We start from the raw sequence: 26309 nt of genomic DNA, 5'->3' as shown, positions 1-26309 counted from the left end.
TTACCTACCTTTTCATCATGACATGCCGTTGTGTTTAACATGGTACTGTCATTTGCTAGCTTGCCTGCTTAGGAGTCCGTTCCAGGCTACAAGCTCATTTCTCTCGTCTCTTTCAGTTCCTCTTTTCATTCTGTGACCTACTTCACGCCTTGCGATCAACTGAAAGGCCCTAACATGAAAATGAAGGGGTTGAAATCGAACTGCCAATATTATACCCTTGGCCCACCTTGGAAAGTTCTAACAAACCTCCAATCGCCCTCAGCTGTAATAATCAATCATACAGGATTGTAGAACTAGTATAATGTAGCACAAAGCAAAAAAAAAAAAAAAAAGCAGAATGAAACTCCCTCTATCATAGAGGAAATCTTAAGCTTGACAAATGTTGCAAGTTGTTGGTCACAAGGCTCTGGTTCTGCAACCCTGACTGCCTAAACTGAACGTGTACAAGGCCAATGATCTCTGTGTGGAAGGACAAAGTGACCCGGGATGTGGGGTATAATCTAAATAGATCTACCGTCTTCAAAATGTAGATCATGTTTAGTCCTGATTCTGTTGTAAAATTACCTTACAGTGAAACACCCTACGAGGACGCAAAAAAGCATCGTGGTGTGCAGCAGTTGAGTTTTGCTAAGTTGCGCCAAGTTACGAAATCTCAAGACTTCAGCCACGGATATTTAGATGCTTCTGAATAGATCAGCTTCTGAAAAGGAACGCTAGGATCTTTATGGTTCTGCAGATGGATATATCCGGAAAGGTTCTGTTGTTATTATACCGCCCTTTGTGTGGTCAAAAGAATCTACAAACTAGATTTTCCTACTTTGCATTTCTTTGTATTCATGTAAACATTTACCGTCCAACTTTCACTCTTTTAAATTGGCTTACGTAAAACACAAAACCCACTCTAAATGAAGAGGGACCCCTTCCAATCATGAATCCAAACAAATAACATACATCACCTCAAAACTTCAGATTTACCAATTCTGAAATGTTTCTTAAGCTGATTCTAACTCAAACTGATTGAGGTTCCCAGCATGCATCACTTTGTCCACATTCTTACCCTTCACCCCCTTCTGGGTTAACAGGAGCAACAGGAGCTGGAGAGGGAGGCACAGGAGCAGGACCTGGAAAAAGAAAAGAGTTCAGAAAAACTTTTGGGTCGGTTTTAAGTCTTGAGACTTTAAAAAGGTGAGGCAGAGAAAACGTGTGTTCTCCATGGTGGTGAAAAGGTAAATGTAATGTAAATACCACCAGTTAGTAAAATATGTCAACTTCATACAGCCACTTTAACTCATCATCAGTGGTGCATCCATACGACGGAGCCTGTGTGTACGATTTTGTCCACGTGTGAAATGGAAAATTTAAAACAAATTCAAACTTCTGTCCATATATGCAACACTGAGCATGCTAAAAGAAATAAAACTTTACCAAATTTCTTTAAGTTAAATTCAACACACTTTACATACATATTTTAATGGATTTCCTTATGATCAGTGCAAAACTTTACTGGGTCCAGGCAAAACAGCAACTACTGTAGGTTTGGTGTCAGAAAATCATGACTGAAAACACGTTCATCAGTCCAACATGCTATGTGTGATCTTTAATGCTTTGCCGAGTGGCTCTGCGAGACAACTTAAGTGAGAAGACGAAGAAAATAAATAGATTGTGAAGGCAAAAACTGTCTGTGCAAGTTAGTAAAACAAACTACAAATACATCTACACATGAATTTAACAACTTCTCACCAGTTGTCTGTTCTTCCTTCTTGGGTTCATCCTCCTTTTTCTGCTCATTTATTTGCTCCTCTTGTTTCTCTTCATTTTTCTCCTCCTCCTTTTCACTCGTCTTCTTTGGCTCCTCGGCTTCTTCATCTTTCTTTTCTGTTAACTTCTCCTCCTGCAACTTATCAAAACAAGGGAAATCTGTTAGACGTTTCTCTCAGATCAGTTTTTCCCTCCCCGTACCTTTCTACTTAAGTTTCAATTATTTTTGCTGTGGATTATTTTTGGAAGTATCCAAAGCTTTAATGATCACCGATCTCTAAATTGGGATCAAATTGTAATTTATACCAAATTACAGGTACAGGGGAAGCAGCGTCATGCTGTGGGAGTGTTTTGCTGATGGCAGCAGGAAGAAAAAGCATCCTGTGAGAATTTGAAGCAATATCTCAAGACATCAGCCAGGAAATTAAAGCTTGAACACAAAACAGGTGACGATGGCGCCATGTCAGCTAAAAATTAGCTAAATGGTAAAAGTTACAGCAATTCTGTCAGGGGGTTTGGCCCAAAACAAGTATATGGAAGGATAGACAAAACATCTGACCCAAAAGGTCTTAGAGTTTAGAGCAATTCTACCAAACGCTAAGGAAATGTTTTCAAATGTCAGAATTTGAAAGAAAAAAAATCCTCTTTTATTATTCTAGCACGACAAGACAAATAATTTTAGTAATTTTCCAGTAAAGTAAACCGAGAAGGTGGAGGCTACAAAATCCAAATCGCTCAAAGTTGAATAGTGAGAAAAAAATGAAGTTGTACAGAATAAATAAATCTGATTCAATGAGCAGAAAACTCAATGCTGTGGCCAGAAATCGAGTATAATAATTATTATTACATAGGCGAGAATGTGAGTAAAAACTAGAACAGGAGCTTTTCTCCACATCAGTGCCAAGCTGCTTACACTGATCATCATCTGGCGTAGAGAAATGCCATCCAGGCATCCAGTTCACATTTCAGTGAGTTTTATCTTTTAGCTGCAGCTAAAAGATAGATAAGTGAAGAATTTAAGTGAATTTTGAAAAAGAAAATAAACACAGACAAGGCCTTACCTTGGCTGGTGGGGCTGGTGGGGCTGGTGGGGCGGTCACAGGGGCAGGCGGAGGCTCCGGAGCGCCCAGAAATCTCCTCAACCTGCTGAACATGCTGGAGGGATTTTCCGTGGGCTCGTCTGCCCACAGGAACCCGGTGGACTGCCGTGTCGGACCTAAACAACACGCTGAGGCTTTTAAATTTCTTTGAATCGGTAATTCCCTCTGGGCACTCCCTTTTGTCTGTCTGGGCCAGAACAAGATGAACTATCACATCCGCCAATCCCTGCCAGGTGGGACAAACGTTTCTCATGCCGTACTCTGAATAGCCTGATTTAAAACAGTTGAAGTATATCGCAATTATTACATATTACATATAATCTGAGATGGAGATGAAGCTATACTTTATAAAGCAGAATTTTTAATTTTTTTATTCATTTTTAAGGTTGGGATGTGGAAGAAAACACATAGGGTGAGAAAATATGGGGTGAATTTCACTCTTTTCAGTGGCTTATGAGGATGCAGAGTTCATGAAGAGACCAAACAATTAATCAGCCTTTACAATGTCTGTCGGTCTGCCTAACAGGATTAGATCGGATCTGCACCAGAGCTTCTGCTGCGCAAACTGGAGGCTGTGGGACTAAATCAACAGACAGGAGAAAACAAAACGGAGCCGCCGTTACATCTGTCAGTCATTTATTAAGGAAAATATGGAGGATTAAATCAGTCACTTGAAATAATAATAATAATGAAATAAGTGTGTAAAAAAAAAACAAAAAAAACAAAACAACAGAACTGGACAATAAAGCCATAAAAAGACAAATACATTCAGTGTAAAACAAAACGACAAACATCCTGCATTGCCCACCATTAGAAGTAGTTCATGAAACCAGTGCCTTTTTTTTTACAAATTGAGAAAAAGCCAAGTTTCTGTTTCTTATTAGCTTGCATTGCAACATTGAAAACAATGCAAGCACCAATGACTTTCTGGCAGCAAAACTATTAGAAGGTGGCAGCAGGTTTCAAGATTCATCAGATAACAACTACAATATACAGACAGACGAGCTGTGTGCAGATATTACACATAGCTTATTCAAAACAGCGTTGCGTTTTGAATGTTAATTGATTTTATTTGTGGTAGCAAAAAGCAAAGGCCAGTGGGAGCAGAATGGCCATTTAATCAGGATCCACAGCTCTGATGCCAGTGATTGTATTACCAAATGTACACATGCATGCACAGCACGTGATTTACGTCACGTTAAAACAAAACACTTGATGTAAAACAATGAAAAGAACCTGAAACAAAGCTGTACCTTTACTCCCAAAATGGAGTTATCAACAAAAATACACAGTTTAGCTGAGTCCTCACTTTTCCTGTGGAGGAAAACCAAAAAAACAAAAAAACAAAGTAGTGTTTAAAAGTGTTGTAATGATTTACATCATTGTGACTTAAGTAGCGTCGACTTACCTTTATTTGGTTAAACATCTTTTTATTAAAGTTTCCTCCGAAAGCTCGCAGCAGTTTGGGCGTTGGCGGTTTGGGGCCGAACAGCGCCAGCCCTTTCTTCTTCTCCTCCTCTACTTTTGCTGCCGCCGGGCCCTTTGCCTTCATTAGTTTTCTACACGCAGATACGCAAAAGTAAGAACAGATTACTTCAGCCTCTGCAGTTTTCGTCCACCCATCACAGGAGAAAATGTCAGATCAGTTATTGGTCCAAAGCGTAAATTGTTGTCTCTCATCTGTACTTTTTTTCACAGCATTGTTTGTTTCTGTATGTATAATTTTGATCCTGCAAATGAAAAATAAATGTATATGACTCCATAATTTAAATGAAATACTGCAGTAGGAGATTGTGCAGTATAAAGCCCTTCTTTCACACTGGAATAAGAACGACTCAGACAGTCAAACACCTGAAGTTAATGTGATATTCAAGGTGAAACTTTTAATCAGGTCCTGTGCTCACCTCCCTTTTCTGGCCAACACCTTCTGAGACTCTGGGTAGTGGATGAGAATGTCAAACAGGTCCTTCTTCTCCAGAACAAAAAGGTTCGCGAAGCCGTAAGCTTTGACGTTGGCTGTTCGCCTGTTCCCTCCGTCCTTAGAAGACTGCAACAAGCTACAGAAAACAGTTGATTTTTCATTATATGCAGAGCTTGGAAGCTGCATGCACAACCTGTAACTCGTTTTATCTGTGTGAACTGACCTGATTTCTCCGAACACGCAGCCGGCCTTCAGCGTTACAAACACGATGCTATTGTCAGGCCCTCCCACCACCTGCACCGCTCCGCTTTTGATGATGTACATCTCCTTCCCGATGTCGCCCTGCAGAGGGACACAAAAGACACAGCGACCTCCACCGTATTATTGTTAAGGAATACTCAATACTCCACTTATTGGCAAAAACCCAGTCCTGTCAAATAACGCATTTGACATATTCTATGATTTATTTTCTGATCCGAGAATCTAGGGAGTTTTCTTCTAACTTCAGAGATCTGTGACCTGTGACCTCTGTTTACCTGGGTTTCACCTGGAGGGTTTCAAACAGACCTGACCTGCTTTATGTGTCCAGCAAAAACAGAAGAAAAAAAAAACATTCAAAGAATGGAATGAATGTAAATTTTAAAGGGATCTACTGATATGAAAATTTAAGCCGATATTAATAAATATCAGTTGTTAATATGAACACGATTTTAATTATTGGACCAAAACCGATGTGTAAAAAGTGACTAATATTGTCCGATACCAATATTGGTGCTGATACATCGTGCATTCCTAAATGTCTGTATTGTTCTGACATTAATAATACAATTTCCTTTAAACACTGACGATACAATACGCTCTAGCTTCAGATAAAGTCGATTTCTTTCTGTCCTATAGAGCATTGACTCTTCAGTGACTCTGGTTCTCATAAGTGAGATATTTGGTATCAGACTGGCGATCTATTCACTGTTCAAACCACTTTGTAACAAATACCAGTTTCTCTTAGTCACTGTTCAAAATGGTAAAATCAAAGGAAGTACACCATTTGGGAAAGGCAAATGTTTGTCTATGTTTATAAGGAAGGACATTCAGTATTCACATGGGTGCCCATAAGTATGAAATATGTTTGTTTTTTCTCCACATCTTTTTTAGGGTGCCAACAGATGTTGCGGATGCCTTATCCAAATAATTTAATTGTACGTTAGATATCCAGTGGGAAAAGGACACAAACTCACTTTTTTCACCACAAAGTCTCCCGGTAGGTAGATGATGGACTTCAGTCTCAGCAGCATGTCCACCAACATCTGCTGGTCGCAGCCCTGTGGGACCATGAGGGGATTTTTTAGCACCTCAGTCTCCTGACCGTGCTGGTGGGATGACTTCACATGCCCGTACCTTGAAAAGATCGATCTTCTGAAACGTCGCCAGGTTGATGTCCACTGCAATGGCCGTTCTCATTACGAGAGGCATCTTATCCAGCAGTTCAGACTCATCTGCGCATCAGCATAAAGCGGGAGAGGTCAGGAGAAACAGGCCCACTCCCAAACCCCAAATTATTATTCAGTCAGTCTTCACTGACCCAGCATGCCCTGAGCGTCCCAAGTGTAGGTGTACCAGGTGCGCACCCTGTTCTGCACCAGAGAGGGGATGTTGTTGGTCACCATGTAAGCCACTGTGTTGTCCATGGAGGTTCGAAAGTAGGTCTGTCCTGCTGTGGCCGCGCCAATCACATCTCTCATCTACAGCAACGTGATAAAAACAGTTAAATAAACAGAGGACAACTGATTGGTGCGTAAATGAGAAGCTGCAGTGCTGGGCAGAAGTAAATGTACTCTTTGAACCTTTCCATATTTGGTCATGTTACAGCCACAGACTTTTTTTTTTTACTTTATAAGACTGACCTATACTGATCTATAAAGAGCGATCCAGGCAATAAAGCTAACTCCAACTGAGAATCTGTGTCAAGACTTGAAATTCTTGCTCAGGGATGTTCTCCATCCAGTCCGACTAAGTTTGAGACATTTTGGAAAGAAAAATGAAAGAGGCTCCCCCCAAAAAAAATCCTTCCATCATGACTGGTGGTTCTGTTCCACCACAGGGGAGGCTGCATACAAATCTGCAAGATGTTTTTCAAATTTTCTTGCCACTAATTTTCTTGACTTGAACAGCCAATTGACAGGAAATTTTGGGGGAAGACACGTAGTAAACAGCCTGAGACTGGGAATCGAATCCAGGTCAACCACATGGAGGACTACAGCCTCGGCACACGGTGCTCTACAACATGGCCACCAGGTGCCCCAGACGTTCTCCTGTAGAAATTTATATAATGTATCTGCCGCTATACAATCATCCACAGATTTGTGTTGGTGTACCACATAAAATACCAGTAAAAATCATCAAAGCTTGTAGCTGTAAAGTGGAAAAGAGTTCAATAGATGCATACTTCTGCTGGATGCTGGACACACAGTCAAGACTCTAAAGGGAATCAGAAAAAAAAAATCCAAAAGTGTGAAGGATTACAGGGATGTTGGGTGTCTAGTGAGATTGATCTGCTACCGGGACACATTCCATTCAGCTATCATGTTAATAGGATGTGTTGAAAGAGGTGTCAATGTCTTAAGTTAGGAGATGCTAATTTTAGGACGCAGACTGATGAGAGGTGCTTGGTCTACGACCTACGCTACAGACAATTTGGTCTCTGCGTTACCTGTCCAATCAAACTGGAGAACACAAAGACGCCTACGAAAAAGTTAGTCATCTGAAAGGTAATCTCAAAGACCGTGTGAGGCTCGTTAAGTCCCCCGATGTTGATCAAACTGCGGACGGCAAAGTAGTAGCAGCGCAGGTACCTGTGGAGGAGGTGAGGGGACGTTAGAGGGACGTCCACAAACAGCACTGAGAGTTTCCCGAGAGACAGCTGTACCCGACTCAACTGGATATCATGAAAGAATGTCAGGGATAAAGATGTATTCTTCTTTTGGAAAATATTAAATTCATTTTCCCATATGATTCCCATGAGGTCTTGCTGCACTTTCTTTTGGTGCATTTGCTTTTACAATCCAACATAGACACAAAGCGAAGCAAAAATATAACACGAAGCACGCCACGAGAAAGAAGCTACCTGGCCAAGAATGACGGACATATAGAACGTCCCAAAAAGGTAGTTCACCATCTGAAAGATCTGTCCGAACATGGTGTCTGGGAATGGCAACTCGGCAATCATCAGAAGGGATTTCTCCGCATAGAAGAAGCAGCTGAGGTAACTCCATCAGCAGCAGCACAAACAAACAACAAGACTTTCAGGTTTGGGGTTTCTGTCAATTTCTTTGGGACAAACTTTGTCACGTAGCAGCTAAACATGATAAACACTTGTGACAAAACTTTTTTATAATTCTGGAGTGGTAACAAATCTGTCAGCAGTTCAATTTTGATCAGAAATAATAAAAAAGATTTATTTGGTTTTCTGAGTCCAGGCAAACACATAAATATGTAAATAACTTGACGCAAGTATGTTTAAAAAGGCTTTTACTCGAATGTTGGGGTGATAAATTGAAAAAGAAAATTTGAGGATTCAATTGTAGAGTTTGACTCCGACATATTTGTATTTAATATTCAACAAAGGCTTACCAATGATATACTTCTTTTCCCTGATCAAACCGTATATCTTTAGTTACATTCTCACACCATGAAAATGTTACTACACTTTACCAAATGGGAAGCTTATATTTTATTAGTTTTTGCGTATTCAGTAATATAATCGGTGGTGTACTTACGCGCTGCCCAGACCGGAGTAGACCCATTTTGTTCCACCGATGCCCTGGTACTCCGAGGCCACGTAGTAGAAGCAAGCGTTCAGGTGGAGCATAAAGAGGAGATACCCAATGGTACGAATCACTCTTAAAAGGAACAATAGCAACAGTTAAACGTTAAAAGTTTGTAGCTTGAAATTCACGGGACTTTTGTGGCACACCTTGACAGGTTTCTTTAAAAATGAGCTGCATCGGGAAAAAATCCTTAACCAGAGGCATAGCTTTCTGTGTGGATCCTCAATTCATTGTTTGAATCACTTAAAAGATGAACGTCATCATATGCTTCCCCTCCCCGCCATTTAATTTTATGGAACTCACCTCCAGATGTACGCCTTGGCCAAGATGCTCTCCAGACGGTCACTGAACTCGAAAAATGTATCTATCTGGAGAATAAGTACAGGAGGATGTCAGCGAGGAGGAAATGCACTTCACTGTCAGCACTTTACTAAACTCACCTTTAGTAAGCGGTTGACTCTGAAACCAGATTTGAATCCGAACTGCAGGTACAACAAGTCGAATGGCAGAAGAGAAACCACGTCTGCCTGTCGGCGGGAAACAAACGACATTTGAGGTCGAAGTAACTTTAACGAAGTTTACAGAGGCTCTAGAAAGCTTTCCACAATCCCGTCTTTCTGGGGATGCTAATGAGAGATATTTGGACACACAACTGCTCAATCAGGAAAGTCCCCCTTAGAGGTACTCTGAGGTTTCAGTTGAAGTGTACAATATGTCCCATTAAATATGGAAAAAGCTTTAAATGATTTCAGGGGTGTGTATTCTTCTAAGATCTCCTATGAGTTTAAATATGCGTGAATCTGAGTACCAGTAATCTCTCTGATTCCCTGTAGTGCTTCGTTGTCGAGGCACGGTCTTTCTAAAAGAGAGACAAAAAATTATTTGACCCATTATACTCTTAGCCACCTCCTCAGACAGTCTCTTGGCTCCACACTCACTATGATGTCTCCTCCTTTGACAAACTGCTTGCGAGGCTGAAAGAAGATGGCATCTAGTAGGTAAATGACGTCCGACAGGACGTCCATGGTGAACCAGATAGGGTTGACGAACTCGTTGTGGTACGGGAAACACATTCTGGCGGGGATGAACCACGTGTTGTAGTTGATGGCCACCGTGACCAGGCTCAGCCACGCGATGTAGCGACGATCCGTGAAGGGGTCGATGGTGGCACCCAGGACGGAATCCATCCGGTTCGCCAGCGGGTTCATCACAAAGTCCACCGACGCCCAGTAAGCTGCAGTCAACCTCGTCTTTAAGGGCACCTTCACTTTCTTCTCCTCTTCTTTCCTTTTCTCCTCCTCCTCTTTCTTCTTCTGCTCAGCTTCCTTCTTCTTCTTCTCCTGTTCTTCTTTCTTCTTCTTATCTGCCTCCTCCTTCTTTATCCTGTCCTCCTCTGCTTGCCTCGCCCTTTCCTCCATCACTCTGGCATATTCGTCTTTAAGCAGCAGTGGAGCTAAAATGATAACAGGTCAAGTGAGATGACCTAAGTTTTTCATTTTTGTCCTTACTTAGCAGGTAAGTGTTATCGATAATAACGTGTCAAGGCTGAGCACAGAGACGATGGATGCAGTTGTACTCACTGACAGGAGGGGTTATCTCAGGGGACGACGCGTACTGATCAATCACTTTCTCCTTGTATAATTTCAGTCTTTCTTTCATCCGTTGGGCTACGTTTCTGAGCTGCTCATCTGAATATTTGTTGATGACAATCGGCGGAGGAGGGGCCTCATCTTGTCTGGAGAAAAAAAACAACAACAAAAAAAAACAAAAAAAAAAAAAAAAAGACACCTGACAATGAAATTGGAAGTGAATGGAAGTTTAGAAGTTTCAATCAAACTTTTTGGTGAAAAATTGTGACCGCGTTTGTTGGATTAGATGAGAAATTAAAATAAAAATCATTGGGCGGTTAGCTTTGATGCCTCATAGGAAGAAGGTCCTTGAGTATGAATCGTTTCTTTCTTTCTGGATCTAATGGCTTCCTTACCCTAAAAACATGCATGTTGAGTCAAATGTTTAAATATTTGTTATTTGTATCTTTGCTGTGTTAGACTCCCAACCTATTCAGGGAATAACATACATAAGCAAAAGACAAATATTACTTGTTTAGTTATAGAGTTCATAGGTTATTCTTATTTATGAACTCTGCAGTAGCATTAATCTTAGACATTTGGTCAAAACTCAGCCCAAATCCATTACTGTGATCTTGTTTTGGTCAGTGAACCTCCACTTTTAAAAGTGAAGCTACTTAATTTAATTTAATTTAATTTAATTTAATTTAATTTTATTTAATTTAATTTAATTTGAATATGACAGCTGCTCCCTTTTGCAAAGTGCACTACAGGATTACACCAATAAAATAACAGTGAAATTAGCAAATACACAAAAATAAGCAAATCAATTATGAAAATGAACAACAAAAACAAGGCATTGTACAGTGAAAAGCACAACACAATATTATATAGTTTTAATATTTATATAAAATAATATGAATGAAGATACTACCAATGTAACTTTTCCCAATGGAATCAGAAAATGAGTGTTCAAATTCTGCCCTCTTGTGGATAGAATCAGTATTACACCAGACTGAAGACTTCACTTAGGTGTGCAAGGTTTTTTTTATATTCTTTAAGGAAAATCATTTTAAGATAAAATCTTTTCTTTATCACAGAGTAACATGATGATACTGACAAGTATCATCATAGTGAAAGGTATTTGATGTACACCTTGAGTTTTATTTATTTTTGCATCAATCTTCATAATTTATCCAGGGAGCCAATTATATTTTCACACAGGTCCAGGTCGGTTTAGATATTTCTTTTCCGTCCTCATATATCAAATTATTACATAAAACAGCCCTTTATATTTACTGAAATTATTATTTTTTTTTACTCTCTTCTTTCTTTTTTTTTGAAGGTCTAAAACTTTTCAGTGTCACACACAAAAAAAATAAATCTATAGGGAAGCAACTACTTTTTCACCGCAGTTTTCAGAAATGTAACCATCAGTACTGGAATGAACACAAACACGGGGCGTGACCCCAAAATAAAGTCAGACACGCATCACGGTTGATAGATCTTGAGATATTTCGGTCGGAATAATTATCAGCTCCTGCGGTGGCAGCAGCCCAGGTCACCTGCAGGTCACCTGAGTCCACGCCTCCATCACACAGCTCTCATTCTCTCCCTGCTGCCTCTTACATTCATCGTGTTTTGATTGCGAGACTGTCTCTGCAGCTGAGAAGATTAGCAGCTGCTGCTTCCCGTTAGCCACATGTCTTTCATGGCTGAGCCACACGCAGCTCTGATGAGCTTCTTATGCCTAAAGAGCTGAAAAGCCCATAATCCACTCTCAGGTCATTGCTCTGTTAATATACATGTTGAAACCAAGGGATAAAGATCTCAGATACTCTGTTTACCTCTCACAGCTTTCTTCGCCTCTCTCCACACAACTTATCGGGCTGCCTGATTAAATCGTGATTAATTAGATACTGGGTTGCTGTGTCTGCCTACGTAAAATGTGCTTTGACAAGCGTATACTAAATCTCCTCTGCTTAGTCGCTTCTTAGATTTAATGAATCTTCCCTGAAATGAATCATTTGAGTCCAGGTTGTTTAGTTTAGTTGCTGGGTGGGGGACTCACCCTTCAGGCCCCGGCTGCTCAGGGTCTGCAGGTGTGGCTGCTGGAGCCGGAGCTGGAGCTGAGGCTGGTGCTGGGGCCGGAGCTGAAGATGCAACAAGGAAAAAAAATATATAGCATTTTTCTAAATAAAATGCACTTATGGAAACATGCAACTTTTCTAATTCCTTTCATTTCACTATTAAATAATTTTTTTCTGTTTTTGCTTTGTGGTCACAACAAAAAATACAAAAAAATGATAATTTTAAAAGAGGACAAAAGAGAAGTACATAAAGGAGAAGGAGGAAAAGAAGAAGAAGTGTCTCAGACTGTGGAAATGGAGGTATAAGAGCAGGAGTAGATTCAAACAAAACAAGATTAACAACAATAATATTGTTATACTGTACAAGATTATAACATTAAAAAAATTAAGCAGTTATCAGAAATCACAATATTCTACTATATATTCCCAATATATTAATATTATATTAATATTCCCAAGGGATGTGCAGCTGAGTAGGATGACTTTTTTTTTTAAAATGTACATTTAAATAAATAGTAGAAATAGTTTTCAAACAGTGATTTAGTTTATTGAGTGAAAACAGCCATCCAAACTAACCTGGCCCTGCGTCAAATAATAAATGGCACTAAATTCTAAGCAATGCTTGAGTCATTCTTGGTGGTAACATAAATAACAATAATAAGTCTTTTGCATCACTGTAGGAGATTTTTTTTCCAGCCACATTGTAAAGCTTTTATTATTATTATTATTACTATTATTATTTAGCATGAACAGCTGACCCAAGGACTTGGCACTAAATCTTAGTCTGATTTAAAATGTATATGTTGATGTTAAAATATGTTGGATAGTCTGAAACATTTTAGTGTGACAAGGATGCAAAAGGGAAAAAAAAGCAAGGCTCATGCTCTTTCATAGCACAGTCAAACACAGACACTCACACCAAAGACTAATTTAGAGTTGAAAAAAATACATTTTATGTAGATTTTTTTTAAGCTTGTAGAAGGAAATTGGGAGTATCCAGCAAAAACCTGGGCATGTTTGGGCCGAATGCAGAATGCCCCCTAACATTTACTGGCCACCAGACCCACAGCAGAGCCGTCCGCCATCATGAAGTCTGAGGAAATGACTTTGTCCTTCAACCAGGTGCAGCCCTCTTCTGAGTGCTGCTCACAGGAAACCAATGAATTCACTCGTTTGTACAAATCATGAAATCCACAACTCGCTGTCTCGATATGAATTCACAGATATTTCTGCTACGATTTCCAAAACGACTCGTGGTTTGTCTTCGTTGACTGTTCAGGTTTTAAAGGATCTGTCTACTTCCTGCTGGCGGGTTGCGGCAGCCTCTCAGCCTCTCTGCACCGGCCGGTCTATTTTACACACCAGTGCATTCTCACGTTCCCGACACGGGCGCACAAAACATCAATGGCTGCCCTGTGTTTACGGTGGCACCTCTTTTATATCTCCCTGATGCTGTTATTGTCCCGGGCTACGTCTGCTGATTGCCTGCGGTGCACCGTGAAGCTCCAGCAGCAGAGCTTTGGATTTGTTCTACGTGTTTTTCTTTCTCGCGGGCGGTAAAAATTGTAGTGGAGCAACACCAGATGATGGAAAACACGGAGCGAGCAGCAGGGCTATTCGTTGCTCTGCCTCTCCTTTCTTCGACTCTCCCTCGTAGCCGGGGTCACAGAGATCCCCGCCGTTGCGTTGTTCGATGTGCAACACTGAACTGCAGCGCTCGGTTTGTTGTAGGAAATCATTTCTAAACTCGATCTGTGGTTGTACAGGGCTCACACTAGAGACAGGATTCACAGGGTGGACAAGCAAGAAAGAGAAGAAAATAACAGAAACCTGCTAGTGATGAGTTAAGCTGACAGAAAATAGATGATAAAGTTTTTGTTCTAAATGTAGAACCACAACTTGCCATCTTGAATTGGTTCCAATGATTTTGTTTTTCATGCTGTAGTTTGCACCTGGAGTATTGCAGACAGTAATACAGATTAATATCTGGATTTCTGGTAAACATAAGTAAAAAATCATGTTGTTTTTCTTTTTTAATGAGAATAATTATATCTTTCATGCATTTCAGTCAGATTCTTAACCTTGTTTGACTTTGACTCCTTAGGTGATTATAAATCAGAGCGAGAGAGAGAGAAAAAAGAAAAGTCACATGGCGTACCTCAAGGCTCCATTCTCGGGCCTTTTATTTTCTCTTGACGTTTATAGGTACAACCCTGATCTTTTAGAGTCCAAAGTACCACAATATCTTCTACAATATATGTGATGATAATATACATCCCTATAATTCTGTGTTGCCACTTGAACAAATGAGTCAGAATTTCCACAAACTCAATGCAGAAGAGACATGTGCAAAGTTAGCAATCTGAATTTAACTAAGCAAAAAAACACCGAGGCGTCATCATGAACCCAGATCTAAATTTAATCCAGTTTGGGTCATCAGGCCACTAACTGAACTGGATGTATTGTTACAACCCCCAGTTTCAGGACACAGTAGAGTCACAAGCTTACCCTGCGGTTGCTCCTCTTTCTTCGCTTCATTTTCTTTCTCGTTCGGCTTCTCCTCCTGCATGACAAATCATCATTTTCCACAGATTCAGGTGCTTGGTTTTACTAGTCAAACAGTTGGCATCAGATAAACATTTGGTATTATTATTTAAAACTCAAAGTACTCAGATTAGCAAATTATTCTATTGGCTGGAAGTCAATAAAAAAAGAACATGTCTTCAGGTTGAACTTGTTGGCTTTGACTAAATTAAAAATCTAATGTAGAATAATCTGAAATATTTGAGCGCACCAATGGAAGAGAGGATAGAAAGTCAAAGTTACAAGTTTGGAAAAACATTAAACGGATCCGCATGATGTGCAGGACGGGACACTCGTTTCTCTTAATGTTTCGCTAACTCAGACGGCACTTCTAGTATTTCATGCTGCGTAGAAGCCTGGAAGCTAATCCGAGTATAAAAACATTTCTTGTATCGTATAAAGCAGAGACTTTAAAGACAGATTTACAAGGTATCTTACCTTAGCTGGTGCTGGAGCAGGTGGAGGTGCTGGAGCAGGTGGAGGTGCTGGAGCAGGTGGAGGGGCTGGTGATGCCTTAGTGGTCCCAGTATCAGCTGGAACCTGCGGGCCTGAGAAGAGGCCCTTAAACTTGGCAAACATATCTTTGAAGATGCGGATATCGGCGCATTTGTTGGACTGCGCTCCCCTTCGCTGATGCCTGTGGAGCTAACCGATCCCCTCTGGTCGCCGTCTTCTGCAGAGCGACGTATCCTCATGAACTGAGCTGGCCCTGATGGTATTACCTCTTTTAGCCCCACTAATGCTCTCACACAGAGAATAGTCCGCGCCATCGCCACTGACATGTAAACCCATCGCTATCTCATTTGGGATGCAAATAGGCTTATGGGTGACCACTAAAACAGGGAGGACAGCAGCAGCAGAGCTGGGAAAAGTAAGGGCACCCTCTTTAGAGTGGTACGATTTCAAACCCGTTGATGGGAGGATGAATGGAGCTAAAATCCTGGAAGAAAACCTGTTGGGGGTTTGATGAAGTCTTGAATCTGGAGGTTCACATTCAAGGAAGACCAAGACCATGAAATGGACAATGAAATGAGTTCATATGTCATTTCACAGATTTAGGAGCGCTCGGCAACAAGAAGTAGCTTGTTAAAACACTTCGCCACAACGTCCATCTCTACTGTGTTTTGTTGCTGGATATGTTTCCTGTTTTTTTTTTTTTTTCTAAAAAGTTTAGCTTTTTGCATGTTTGCTTCAGCACCATTTCATCTGAGATTTTATTTTCTAATTTAATTTAATTTAATTTAATTTTCATTGTTGATGTAAATTACTTTGGCTGGTTTATTTCTTTGTTTCAAGAGAGCCGAGTCTCGACTCTTTGTGCAACATCCGTTGAGTTTCGTGAAGGACCAGAGTTTTCTGGGGCAGAAGAAGAGAGGAATACGAGGACCAAGAAGCAGAACATTTGTTTCTTTACCTTCGTGTTGTCAACCATATCATAGAAAATAGTCATTAGGTCATCTTGCATTGCCTTGAATAATCTAATTAAAGCCTTGGTGTGGGGTTAAGCCTTTGACACGCCGGTGGTAGAAGCTCCAGGTTCATGTCGGTCGCCTGCTGACAACTTTTCAGTCTCTGAATCACAACATGCTAACCAAAGGACCGATTATTTCTTAGATTGTTAACGAGGACAGAGCAACACATTTTTTAGCAAAACAGACTAACTTTTTTGATTTTCCTGTTCGAAATAGAATTAAAATGCATTCAGACAACACATAGATAAAAACAGGTTCTGGTTGCAGAAAAAAGATCCGAAAAGGTCAAGAAATGATGTCCTCTCTCAATCTCAGTCCAGATTGTCAGATTACAAACAGTAGCTAGCAGATTCCTTTTGCACAGTGGACACAATGTACCTTTACTCTACCTACGTGGTCATATAATTTAATGTAGAAAGATGTACTTTCACTAAATATAGGAATGGTTCCTATGTCCAAAAATTTGGATCTTCATATATGACAAAGTCAAAGTAAAATATGTATAAACCTTTCCTATATTGATTTAGATTTCGTATGTGAAATCTTAGGTTTATCACATATCAGCTATTCCGAATAAATATATGTGAATGACATGATTAACATTTATGCCAAAGTTTTTTTTTTAATGAATTTTGTTTTATCCACATATTTGTCTTAGAATATTTTAATTACACTGCTTTATTAAAAATCAAAAAGGGACTTTAAAATTCGCAGTAATGTCAAATTATTAATCATTGACTCTATTGTGCGCATACGGTTTACCTGAATTTTGACACTTTAAAAAATGCCAGTATGATACACAGAAATGCTAATAGATCCAATTGGTTCTAGTTTAGTGTGGCGTGTTGTAGTTTTCTGAGCCGCCACACGAGGGCAGTAAATCCTTATAAATTACACCTCTCCTCTTCCTTCCTGCAGCAGATCGTGAAACCGATTTCAGCAGAACCAGCCAGATGTCATTGAGTATTTCTCCGAGCTCAGTGAGAGACTCCAACCAGCATGACTTATGAGCATTTTAAAGACACCAACATCTGGTGTCACGTCAAAACTCGTCCCAGGGAAACAGAAAGAAACTTAAATTGTTTAATCCCAAAAGCCACAGGACGGGTATTTATCATCTGAGAGTTTTCCTGGCAACCAGATATGGTTGATAAATGACTATCAAAAGGTTGCTGTGGTTTTTCAGACGAGAACATTAAACAGCAGTTAGCTAAAACACACTTTTTCTCGTGATGTCACCCGTCCCTAATAGCGGATTCAGCTTGAATGGCATTAAAAATGCCATTACTCACATCAATACATTTGATTCACATATTGGTCTGGGGTTAAAAAAAAAAACTACAACTCATACATCAGGAGAACGAGAAGCAACCCCTTTAATCGACATCCCATCTGTGAACATGTGTTTCAGCTGTTAGCTAAAGGAGGATAAAATGAAGTAACACCCCAGGCTGCAGCTGCGATGCATTTATTTCTCTGGCGTCGTTTCTGTCTCTCCAGCTGCAGCGTGCCGGTTTATTGGCTCCCCCTGCTGAAGCGGTGTTTTCTTTGGGTGCGTGTGCGCCGCGGCGATGACGGCAACCCTCGGCGTGGACTCTAGAGTTGTGAGTTTCGGCGCGGTAGTAACACAGCAAGCGAGGTGTGTCACTGAGAGGGGCCAGAGGGTTTTTGTGTCTGGTCCTGACAAAGGACAAACCAAACTCAATGCTATGCTAGATACTAGTCTGAAAATTAATAGGATTTTCACACTCTTGTGCTGAATGCTCACCTAAACATGCTGTTTGACAATTGATTTACCAATGCAAACTAAAGCCCCAAATCAACTTGTTTTTAGCAGATAAACCTATATTTGTGTGTGTTTCTCCATTCCTTCATCAGCATTCAGTTTTTTTTTTATTATTTGTTTTAGGACTGTGGATGGAAACATTAATGAAAGAAGGTTACTTTTGTATTTCCGTGTTGATTTCGCCAAACATTTTTGGTCATTTTCCCGTAGAACGACGTCATTCTACACCCAATCATTCATCCTTTGTTTTACGCCGGTTCCACCTGCGGCGTCTGTGGCCGAGAAGCTCAACCTGAGTCTCGTCAGACCAAATTACATGGTTCTAGTTAAAAGCCCCGTAGAGTTTGGTAAACTCCGCATGCTCACATTTATGTTTAGAAAGAGAGGGATTTTCTGGCGTGGCTCCTCAACAACGGTTGTTGTGGAGACTAGGTGACTCAAAAGGTGACGATAAATATATTCGCGAGGCACTACAAACCCAATTTATGTCCGTGAGATTTATTTTGTGCATGTAAACGGCAGCAGTCACCTCGTCTTTCCACGTCTAAACTCAATCTCTTCTAAGCTGGCAGGGATTTCGAGTGCTTTGTGCCTTCTTTGCTTTCAGGTAATGAGTTTTTCTACATCTGGTCAGATGTTGATGCTTCTTGAACTGGTAATAGATGGATCCTATTCAGAGGGGAACAGGAAACAAGAAAGTCAAATGCGGAATTGCTCCTGTACAGAAGAAATTCAAATAGAGGATGCTTAGTTTCGAGAAAGAATTTAGGAGAAAGTGAAAGGAAGATGGAATGCTTGGAAAGAAAGATGGCAGGAACAACAAAAGAGGGACCTGAAGGGATAGAGAAATTGGAGGAAAGATGGAACATGAAAGAAAATAATAGATTCACATCAGAAGCAGGAATTGAAGAGACGAGGCCGGTCAAATTGATCAGCGCTGTCTGAGAAATGACAAGTCGATGCTCTCCCTTAGACACAGTGATCATTTCTCATGAATGTTAACAGCCCCATTCCTCTTTTTCTTTTTTTACTCCTTGCCATCTGACACACCCCTTGGCACCAATCAAATCTTACACGACAAAGCTGTCAGCCAACATTAGGCCACAGGTCTTTCCTCTGTAACACCCGGAGCCTGACAAAGGTCAATTGTTGCTGAAAAATATGACTCTGTGGGTCAACACTTCCTGCATGAGTCACACAGACACACACACTCACACACATCTGATTGAATGTAACTTGGAGTCAGAAAACTGAAGACACAAGAAGATATTTGAACAAGATTATAAAAGTCTCCAAATAGACTTAAAATCAAATTACCTGTTTGCTTTTTTTATTTTATTTTTTTATTTTATATGTGTGGAAACTGTTTCCTTGGAAGCAGCAGATGAACTTCCTGGAAACATGTTTTCATCGTGTGGTTGCCAAGCGACCTCTAGGAAATCCCTGCTATTGTTTGCCAAGAACTGCTGAAACAAATCGTGCACAGCAGCTTGTTAAAAATCTAACTCAGGATGATTTCGTTTGAGAATTTTCAGATTTCCTTTTCTTTTCCGTGGCTCTAATGCAACATTTTCAATCCATCAACATAGCAACCAATCATCCCAGTTGCTCTCATTTACAAGGACCTAAATTGGACAGGAGGTAGCTTATTAGCATGAGTGGTACTGGCTATTTTCCTACCTCTCCCATTACAATCAGGCACATTGATAATTTTAGCCAGACTGCATTTTATTCACCCTGTTAGCTTACAAATAGTACAAAATAGTCCCATCCGCAGAAGCAGGGGGCTCATTCCCAATGAAAATAATAAGTTGCATAAAGAGAAACTGATTTTCAGCCTCTTGAACTAAATAACTCGCATCCGGTTATGATGTAAGGTATAATTTGGTTGAAAGTTGATTTCTTTTCCCCGTTTTGAAATGTTTATCCAGCTGCTTGGTTTTTAAAGTATCTCAGCCACTGGCAGCAAGTCTCTGAGCAAATAAAGATGCATCTTAATTAGGCTGAATATTGATGATTTAATCTGTAATTCAATTCGAACGGTAAAACCCGGGTAGGCTCACCACACACAGCTCAGTACATGTACGGCTTCGACTACGACTGCTAATGAATATTCAAAAATTCAACATTTCTTTCAAGTAGCCAAATTGATTTGCGAAACAGTGATGTCGCATCGGGGACGACGCAATCACCGGGAAGATTGCTGACCTGACAGTTGCTATTTCCTCCCACAGAGAGGCGAAGCCACAAAAGGTCATTGCTAAAGAAGTTTGGCTGCAGTCAGGGGACTGTATCCAAGCACAAGTGATGAAAAATAGAGTGGAAGAAAAATGTGGAACCTCAGCATGTCCGCGCTCGGCTAAATGTTTACCAGCGACCTATCCTGTCAGGGCCTTCCAAGAAACAAAGAACCTACAAATCCCCAAAGGTGTGGTTCTGTACAAAAAACCCTTTTGAATTTGCTTCTGTTTGAGTTTTTTCTGAATGCCAACAAGGACAATAGTAGGTAATATTGTAAAGGACTTCAATACTTGGCATTGTGTTATAATTGAAGTGGCAATTCCTGTCTCTAATGGTCGTTTCTCTTGGCCCAAATAGAACCATGGCTCTCTGGGTTAATGCAAAGACGCCCAACTCGAGTTTGAAGCCAGCCCGGACAAAAAGTCTCTACGTTTGTCTGATCAACCTGAAAAGTAAAGCAAGGTTATGTTAAAGAGTTTCACCAGAGTCTTTGCATTGTTTCTATAAAATTCCCACACCCATCTCAAACACACACACACACGCACACACACCTGGGAGAACAAGAGGAGGAAGGTGAAGGTTAATGAAAGGTGTGCCTTTACTCTTGCCTGGTGCCACCCTTCACAGATGGAGACACTGATAATATCCACACTCCCCACCCCCTTAGCGTCTCCAGGTCGAGCTGTTTTCCTCTCGATAACAGCTGCAGAAGTGAATATGTTTGTGTACAGACTGCAGATGTGGACTTTTGCTGCAGTTTTATTTTTATTTTGTGAGTAACATAGACGGAGGAGAGCTTATCAATTTACCGGTGACTCATTGTAGACCTGTTTTTGTAACATCTTGACAAAATCTTTTAAGTGTTTTAATTACAGAGGTTTTAGTTTTATAGTAAAACATATTCCACATTTGAGAAGTAACAGAAATTTCCATCATCTGGAGTCTCTGTCCAGATAATGGAAGCTCATCACACTGTAGCTAAGACTGAGTTCTCCATCCTGGCGGAAGTTAATTCATGGAGGATGTTATTCTTTTCATCGTCCTCCAGATGATGCAGATCAGCGTACCGATCTGGGGAAAATACAATGACCAAAGGATTGGTGAGTCGAGAGTTTGGTTTCTTCACTCAGATCAGAGCAGCACCCACATTACTCAAAGCAAAGACCCAATTTATCTGTCCGTCTGCCGATCCATCCTATCAACACTTGTGAACAAGACACTAAGATACTCTTAACTCATCTGAATGAGAGGAGTAAATTCAGTTTCGACATCGACATTGTCACATGATGAAAATTGCATTATTTTGTCCGTACCAAGGCGTGTTCCTCCCTTTTTCGACGACAGGCCTGGGCTGAACTATTTCACAGAGAGATCTCCGTCATGTGTTGTAGGACTGCTTGGTTTATCGTCGTGTTTCTTTCAGAAATGCGAATGAACAGCCATGTTGATATTTCCCTTCAACAGGTTTCTGTACCTTCAGGTGACATGAACACATCTGAGCATCATTTATCAGACGCTGTGAGGAACTATGTACATTTGTACGATTGCAAAGTTGTTGTCAATGGAGGAGGATGTCTGCAGAAGGGTGTGAAACCCTCTTTGAGACCGCTTCAGTCACAAAGATGGTGCCCTATATGCTTAGGGAATGATGTGCACTGAAGCATAAGAGGAGTCAGGTATGTGAAAGGTACATGTGATTACACCCCTCAACCATGTGACCATGTTGACAATAGAGCCTTTAGGTCCTGTCCATGTACGCCACAAGGTGCAGTTCAACACACACAGGGAAAAAACTGAACATTTCACCATGAATGCGGACCGTTCCCCTTGGTAAACGGAGATTGGATAGCCACTAAAAGATGCCCAGATATGCCATGTAACCCACAAAGATATTACGACACAGTGTTCAAACTTTACCTGCTGGGATTTAAAGAGACATTTTCAAATCAGCCATTCCCCTGTATAGAAAAAAAATTACTACAGATCTGGCAAGTCGAGCACATTCGCCCTGTGATCAAACTGCGAGGTGCTGAAAGAAGTCTCCAAAAACCTCAAGATTTAATCGTGAGCCCTACATCATGCTCCTGCTACCGTTGCTGATATCTGTACAATCAATTAGATTCTGCACATGTGTCCAAGGAGGAAACCATCGCTCTCCCCTAAAAAAACAAATGGGCTTGACGAAGGTTTACCAGAGAGAACATGGACAAAAACCAGGTCTTCTGGAATGATGTTCTTTAAACAGATGAATCTCAAAATGATGGACACCAGAAAAAAGAAAGTCGGTCCCTGGAAACGGCAAACGTAGTGGCACAAGGCGGTTACACAACTTGGTGCGGAGGAGATGTGGAGCCACGTTTCAACGTAAGCACGTCTGGAAAAACTGAGAAAATAAGGGAAAACCCCGCAAAAAATAAGGTACATCTAGCTGTGGCGTATTTATTTTGGAGACAGCAAAGCTAAGTGCAGAATTTGTAAAATGAAAATATCCAGAGCAGCTGTTATCCCCTGTGCATTTGCAGTCATATTCCATTAATTTTAATACTACTGGAAAGTTCATTTATTTCAGTAACTCAATTCACTAAGTGAAACACATTATATAGATTAATTACACACAGACTGATGTTCAAGCCATTTTCTTTGTTAATGATGATGATTTTCCGCTTACAGCTGAAGAAAACACAACATTTAGGATGAGAATTTTACATCAGGCTAATAAAAAAAAAACACTTTTAATGCAGATATGGGGGCTAAATGAAAACTATGTTTGATACATGCTTAAAGGTTTTTTCAAAAGATACCTTAAATATGACAACAACAAAAAAAAGCCTCACTGCAGATTCTGATTTACTGAATGTGACTAAATCTTTGAATTGCAAAAAAACATCTTGTGTATTTTGTAATGGTTTTAAAAAAAAAAGTAAAAAAATAGCATTTCTATGAACTTCATAAAATATTTAATACAAGCAAGCACATCTTTCATAACTGGTAAATTAAAAGATAACAGAACAATTTTGGGGAAGACATGAATAAAAGAGGATATTATTTCAAACAAGCCCTTGTTGCAGATCGATGCACCAATCTAGGAAAAACAGAATGACCCGAGAACTATGAACACAGATTCCCCTCCTCCCTACGCAGTCCTAGTTTTGGCATTCTCTCTAGCATATGGCTCTAACTATAAACACAGTCTTCTCTATAGATCAACTTTCAGAAGCTCTGGCTGCAGCTTCAACAATCTTTAAGAAAGTTCAGACACTCTTAAACATTGTTACCCTCTCTTTAGCACAGGAATGTTCCGCTCCCGATCCACCTTAATTGAGATCCGGTTGTCAGAAACTACATGTTTGAAGAATAAAACAAAACAGACTCCCTGTCACTGCTCCAGTTCAACAGAGGTGCTTCTTCTTCAGTTTATTCTCATTTCTTCACTTTTTCCTCACACATCTTTGTCTCTCTGAATGCCTGGCCTTTATCACTTGTTGACTTTGGAGGTACAGCTCCTCTCCATCCCCTTTCTTCTTTCACACCGTGGTAAGATCCTTGTCCGTCTTCGCAAATGTTTGGCTGCGCAGTCTCCCCATCAAAATAAAGCTACACCCTTGCCTGCATGGATTCTCAGCAGAGCTGAGCAGGAGCAGCTGAAGTTGATGTTGGCTCACTTCTCCTCATTTAGTATCCTTCAGAGCCGTATGCTTAAAGCTGGGACCAGGCTCCTCTTGTTTGCTTTCAACTTCCAGGCCTTAGAGCCGGGTCGTTCCAGGGTGACACGACCACCAAGATGTCCGTCATCACTCTGAGACTGTCTGTGTCGAATCATGGTTAGGCTAGTTTTGACTCACGCTCTCTCTGATGGCTGTTGTATTTTTCTCAGTCCGACTTGGTTCACATGAAAACGCTCGATTAGAATTGTCCAAAAATCAGCCCTCCACATAAAATAGCCTGTGCTTGTAGAGCATTTCATCAAGTCCAGAAGACCCCAACGCACTGGGCCCTCTGACCACCACCAGCAGGCAAGGTGGGGTTCTTGTCTGAGAAAGACGGAGCTGGGGTACAACCTGGCAACCCACCAATGACAGGACAAACTCCTATCACCGTCGCCCCGCTATATTTGCTGTCATGTCGGTCCTTTCTGCCAAACTGCAATGTCAGATCTACATGTTCACAATAAGATTTTCTGTGTTTTGTTTCATTTGTGCACTTCTTTTTACAAACGCTTTATTTCTGTACATTGGAAATGTATAAAAATATAGAGATGTGTTTTCATTAAACTCAGCAACAACAGCGCAACGCAAGCAACCAAATAACTACACCTACCTAATCTGCTCAAGCACAAAATAAGCAACAATTTTCGTACAGATATATCCCCACGCTGCAGCGAGATCTCTGCATGAAATCCAGACATCCCCCTTCAGTCGTGTTAACCTGAGATTTTCCATTGTTCCCACTGCTTCCACTCCGGCTGATCCGCAACTTTAAAGATCAGCTCAGTCATGCAACATAATTGGTGCCATTTGTGAATTTCTAGAGAGGCTCAGACCCAGTTTTGGTTTCTAAAAATGGCTCTGCGTCACTGTTTGTTGTTTGTTGACTGTCATCTCATGGCAACCCCGAGTTATGATTACTCCTCTGTTTGTGCTTGAAGAAACGGGAGATGTAAACACGCCGCTTCCTGCGCGGTTTGCTTCGTCCCGCATAACCAACTGGATGTGACCTGCTTAGAGAAACAATCAAAAGCTACAGTGACTGTTATTTAGGGGAACGACACAAAGGTGAACTTCATAGGTGATGGAAACCCAGATCAAATAATCCTGGTAAAATTCAAACTACTTTTTGCTTCAGTTTTTGTCATTTCTATCTCTATAATAATACAATTTATTGTAGTAACTCCTATAAACATATCCTAAATAGTAGACAGTCAAGCTAATCAAGAGTAATTGTAAGATTTGATTCAATTATGTCACTCAAACTTGCAAAAAACCTTTTTTTTCCCTTTGCACTGCCTTCACCTGCTGCTCACAATTTGATTCTCTCTTTTCTCACAGATCCACAAACATTAATCTAAAAGTCTTGTGCAAGTCGTGTCTAGGCTAAGTTCACTAGAGAGTAACCTCAAATGTGCCATTTATGACAGAGACCAAAAACCTGATGTGACAAAGTGTTTATTCATATGCTATCACACTCTGCTTGGAAAAATCAGAGCCATTTATGCATGAAATGTGTTGCATTTCAGGTCATTGACAGACATTATAAAGTTTTTCTCTGTCGCTTTGGTGCACTTCTTCAATCATCCTTGACATTTGCAAAATAGTAAGTGCATTTCTCCAAACAGTTTGTGCAAACAGAAAAACATTTCGGATTGCCTACAAACGCCAATCTTAATCCTTAGTTCATCCCTCAGAATGATTCAGACATTTACCCATGTGGGAGAAACTCGGGACTCAACTGGGAGCAAATTCACCAATCCAGGAAAGATTTAGAAAAAGAGAAAGTAACGGAAATGTATAGAAATGTGCTTGACATGAAATGACAACTTGTTCAAGGATTTTGCACGTAAAGACTTGTACGACGACGAGACCCATACAATACATTTCTATCAACAGCAATTTAAAACGTAGGATTAGAGAAGAGACTGGCATGGATGTGCAAAGGCACTGGCAACTTGAAAGAAATAAGAAAATGTTTTTTTTTGTGTGTGTGCACAACTGACACAATGATTTGAAGATTGAACAAGCAGTTTTGCGAAATGCAATTCTGTGCTGAGAAATGCACCAAAGTGACTGAGGAAAAAGTGTAAAAAAAAAAAAAAAGAAAAAAAAGGGATAAGAAGTCCAATTTGAAATTTCCACAAGCTGCATATCACATGTGGATGAAGGAAAAGCTACATGTGGTGGAAAACAAAAGCTGGAAACACTGAATATAGACAGACAGACATTTTTGTGTTTGTGTGTCTGTTCATTCAAACT

General features: G+C 40.4%; 1 protein-coding gene and 1 long non-coding RNA gene across 2 annotated transcripts; both read right to left on the bottom strand.

Annotated features, from left to right (window-relative positions):
- Nucleotides 1–1059: 1059 nt before the first annotated feature.
- LOC106958656 (uncharacterized) lies at nt 1060–1846 on the bottom strand. Its single transcript, XR_001427189.1, has 2 exons — nt 1741–1846; nt 1060–1121 (listed from the first exon to the last, which is right to left on the bottom strand). It is a non-coding gene; the product is annotated as an uncharacterized LOC106958656 (long non-coding RNA).
- Nucleotides 1847–3477: 1631 nt separating this feature from the next.
- LOC106958655 (cyclic nucleotide-gated cation channel beta-3-like) lies at nt 3478–16022 on the bottom strand. The gene is made up of 17 exons (XM_015050669.1): nt 15283–16022; nt 14770–14824; nt 12243–12324; nt 10184–10338; nt 9542–10056; nt 9412–9462; nt 9044–9130; nt 8907–8971; nt 8553–8675; nt 7487–7628; nt 6359–6518; nt 6175–6272; nt 6015–6098; nt 5003–5121; nt 4763–4915; nt 4267–4417; nt 3478–4172 (listed from the first exon to the last, which is right to left on the bottom strand). The coding sequence occupies exons 1-17, from the start codon at nt 15421–15423 to the stop codon at nt 4164–4166; spliced, it is 2190 nt and encodes a 729-aa protein (XP_014906155.1). The 5' UTR covers nt 15424–16022; the 3' UTR covers nt 3478–4163.
- Nucleotides 16023–26309: the final 10287 nt, after the last annotated feature.

This window comes from Poecilia latipinna, unplaced genomic scaffold (genome assembly GCF_001443285.1).
Source record: "Poecilia latipinna isolate Pla-1442-1.1 unplaced genomic scaffold, P_latipinna-1.0 Scaffold1004, whole genome shotgun sequence".
NCBI classification, from domain to species: Eukaryota; Metazoa; Chordata; class Actinopteri; order Cyprinodontiformes; family Poeciliidae; genus Poecilia; species Poecilia latipinna.
Note: the sequence above shows the minus strand (reverse complement) of the source record. Positions and strands in the feature narration are given on the sequence as shown.

What these genes read in the sequence shown, in the direction of transcription:
- LOC106958655 (XM_015050669.1), bottom strand. Translation starts at nt 15,423, where the DNA reads ATGTTTGCCAAGTTTAAGGGCCTCTTCTCAGGCCCGCAGGTTCCAGCT. An exon ending in TCAAAGGAGGAGACATCATA is followed by an intron (nt 9,463 to 9,541) that starts GTGAGTGTGGAG and finishes TCTCTCTTTTAG; the next exon opens with AAAGACCGTGCCTCGACAAC. An exon ending in GAGTCAACCGCTTACTAAAG is followed by an intron (nt 8,972 to 9,043) that starts GTGAGTTTAGTA and finishes CTTATTCTCCAG; the next exon opens with ATAGATACATTTTTCGAGTT.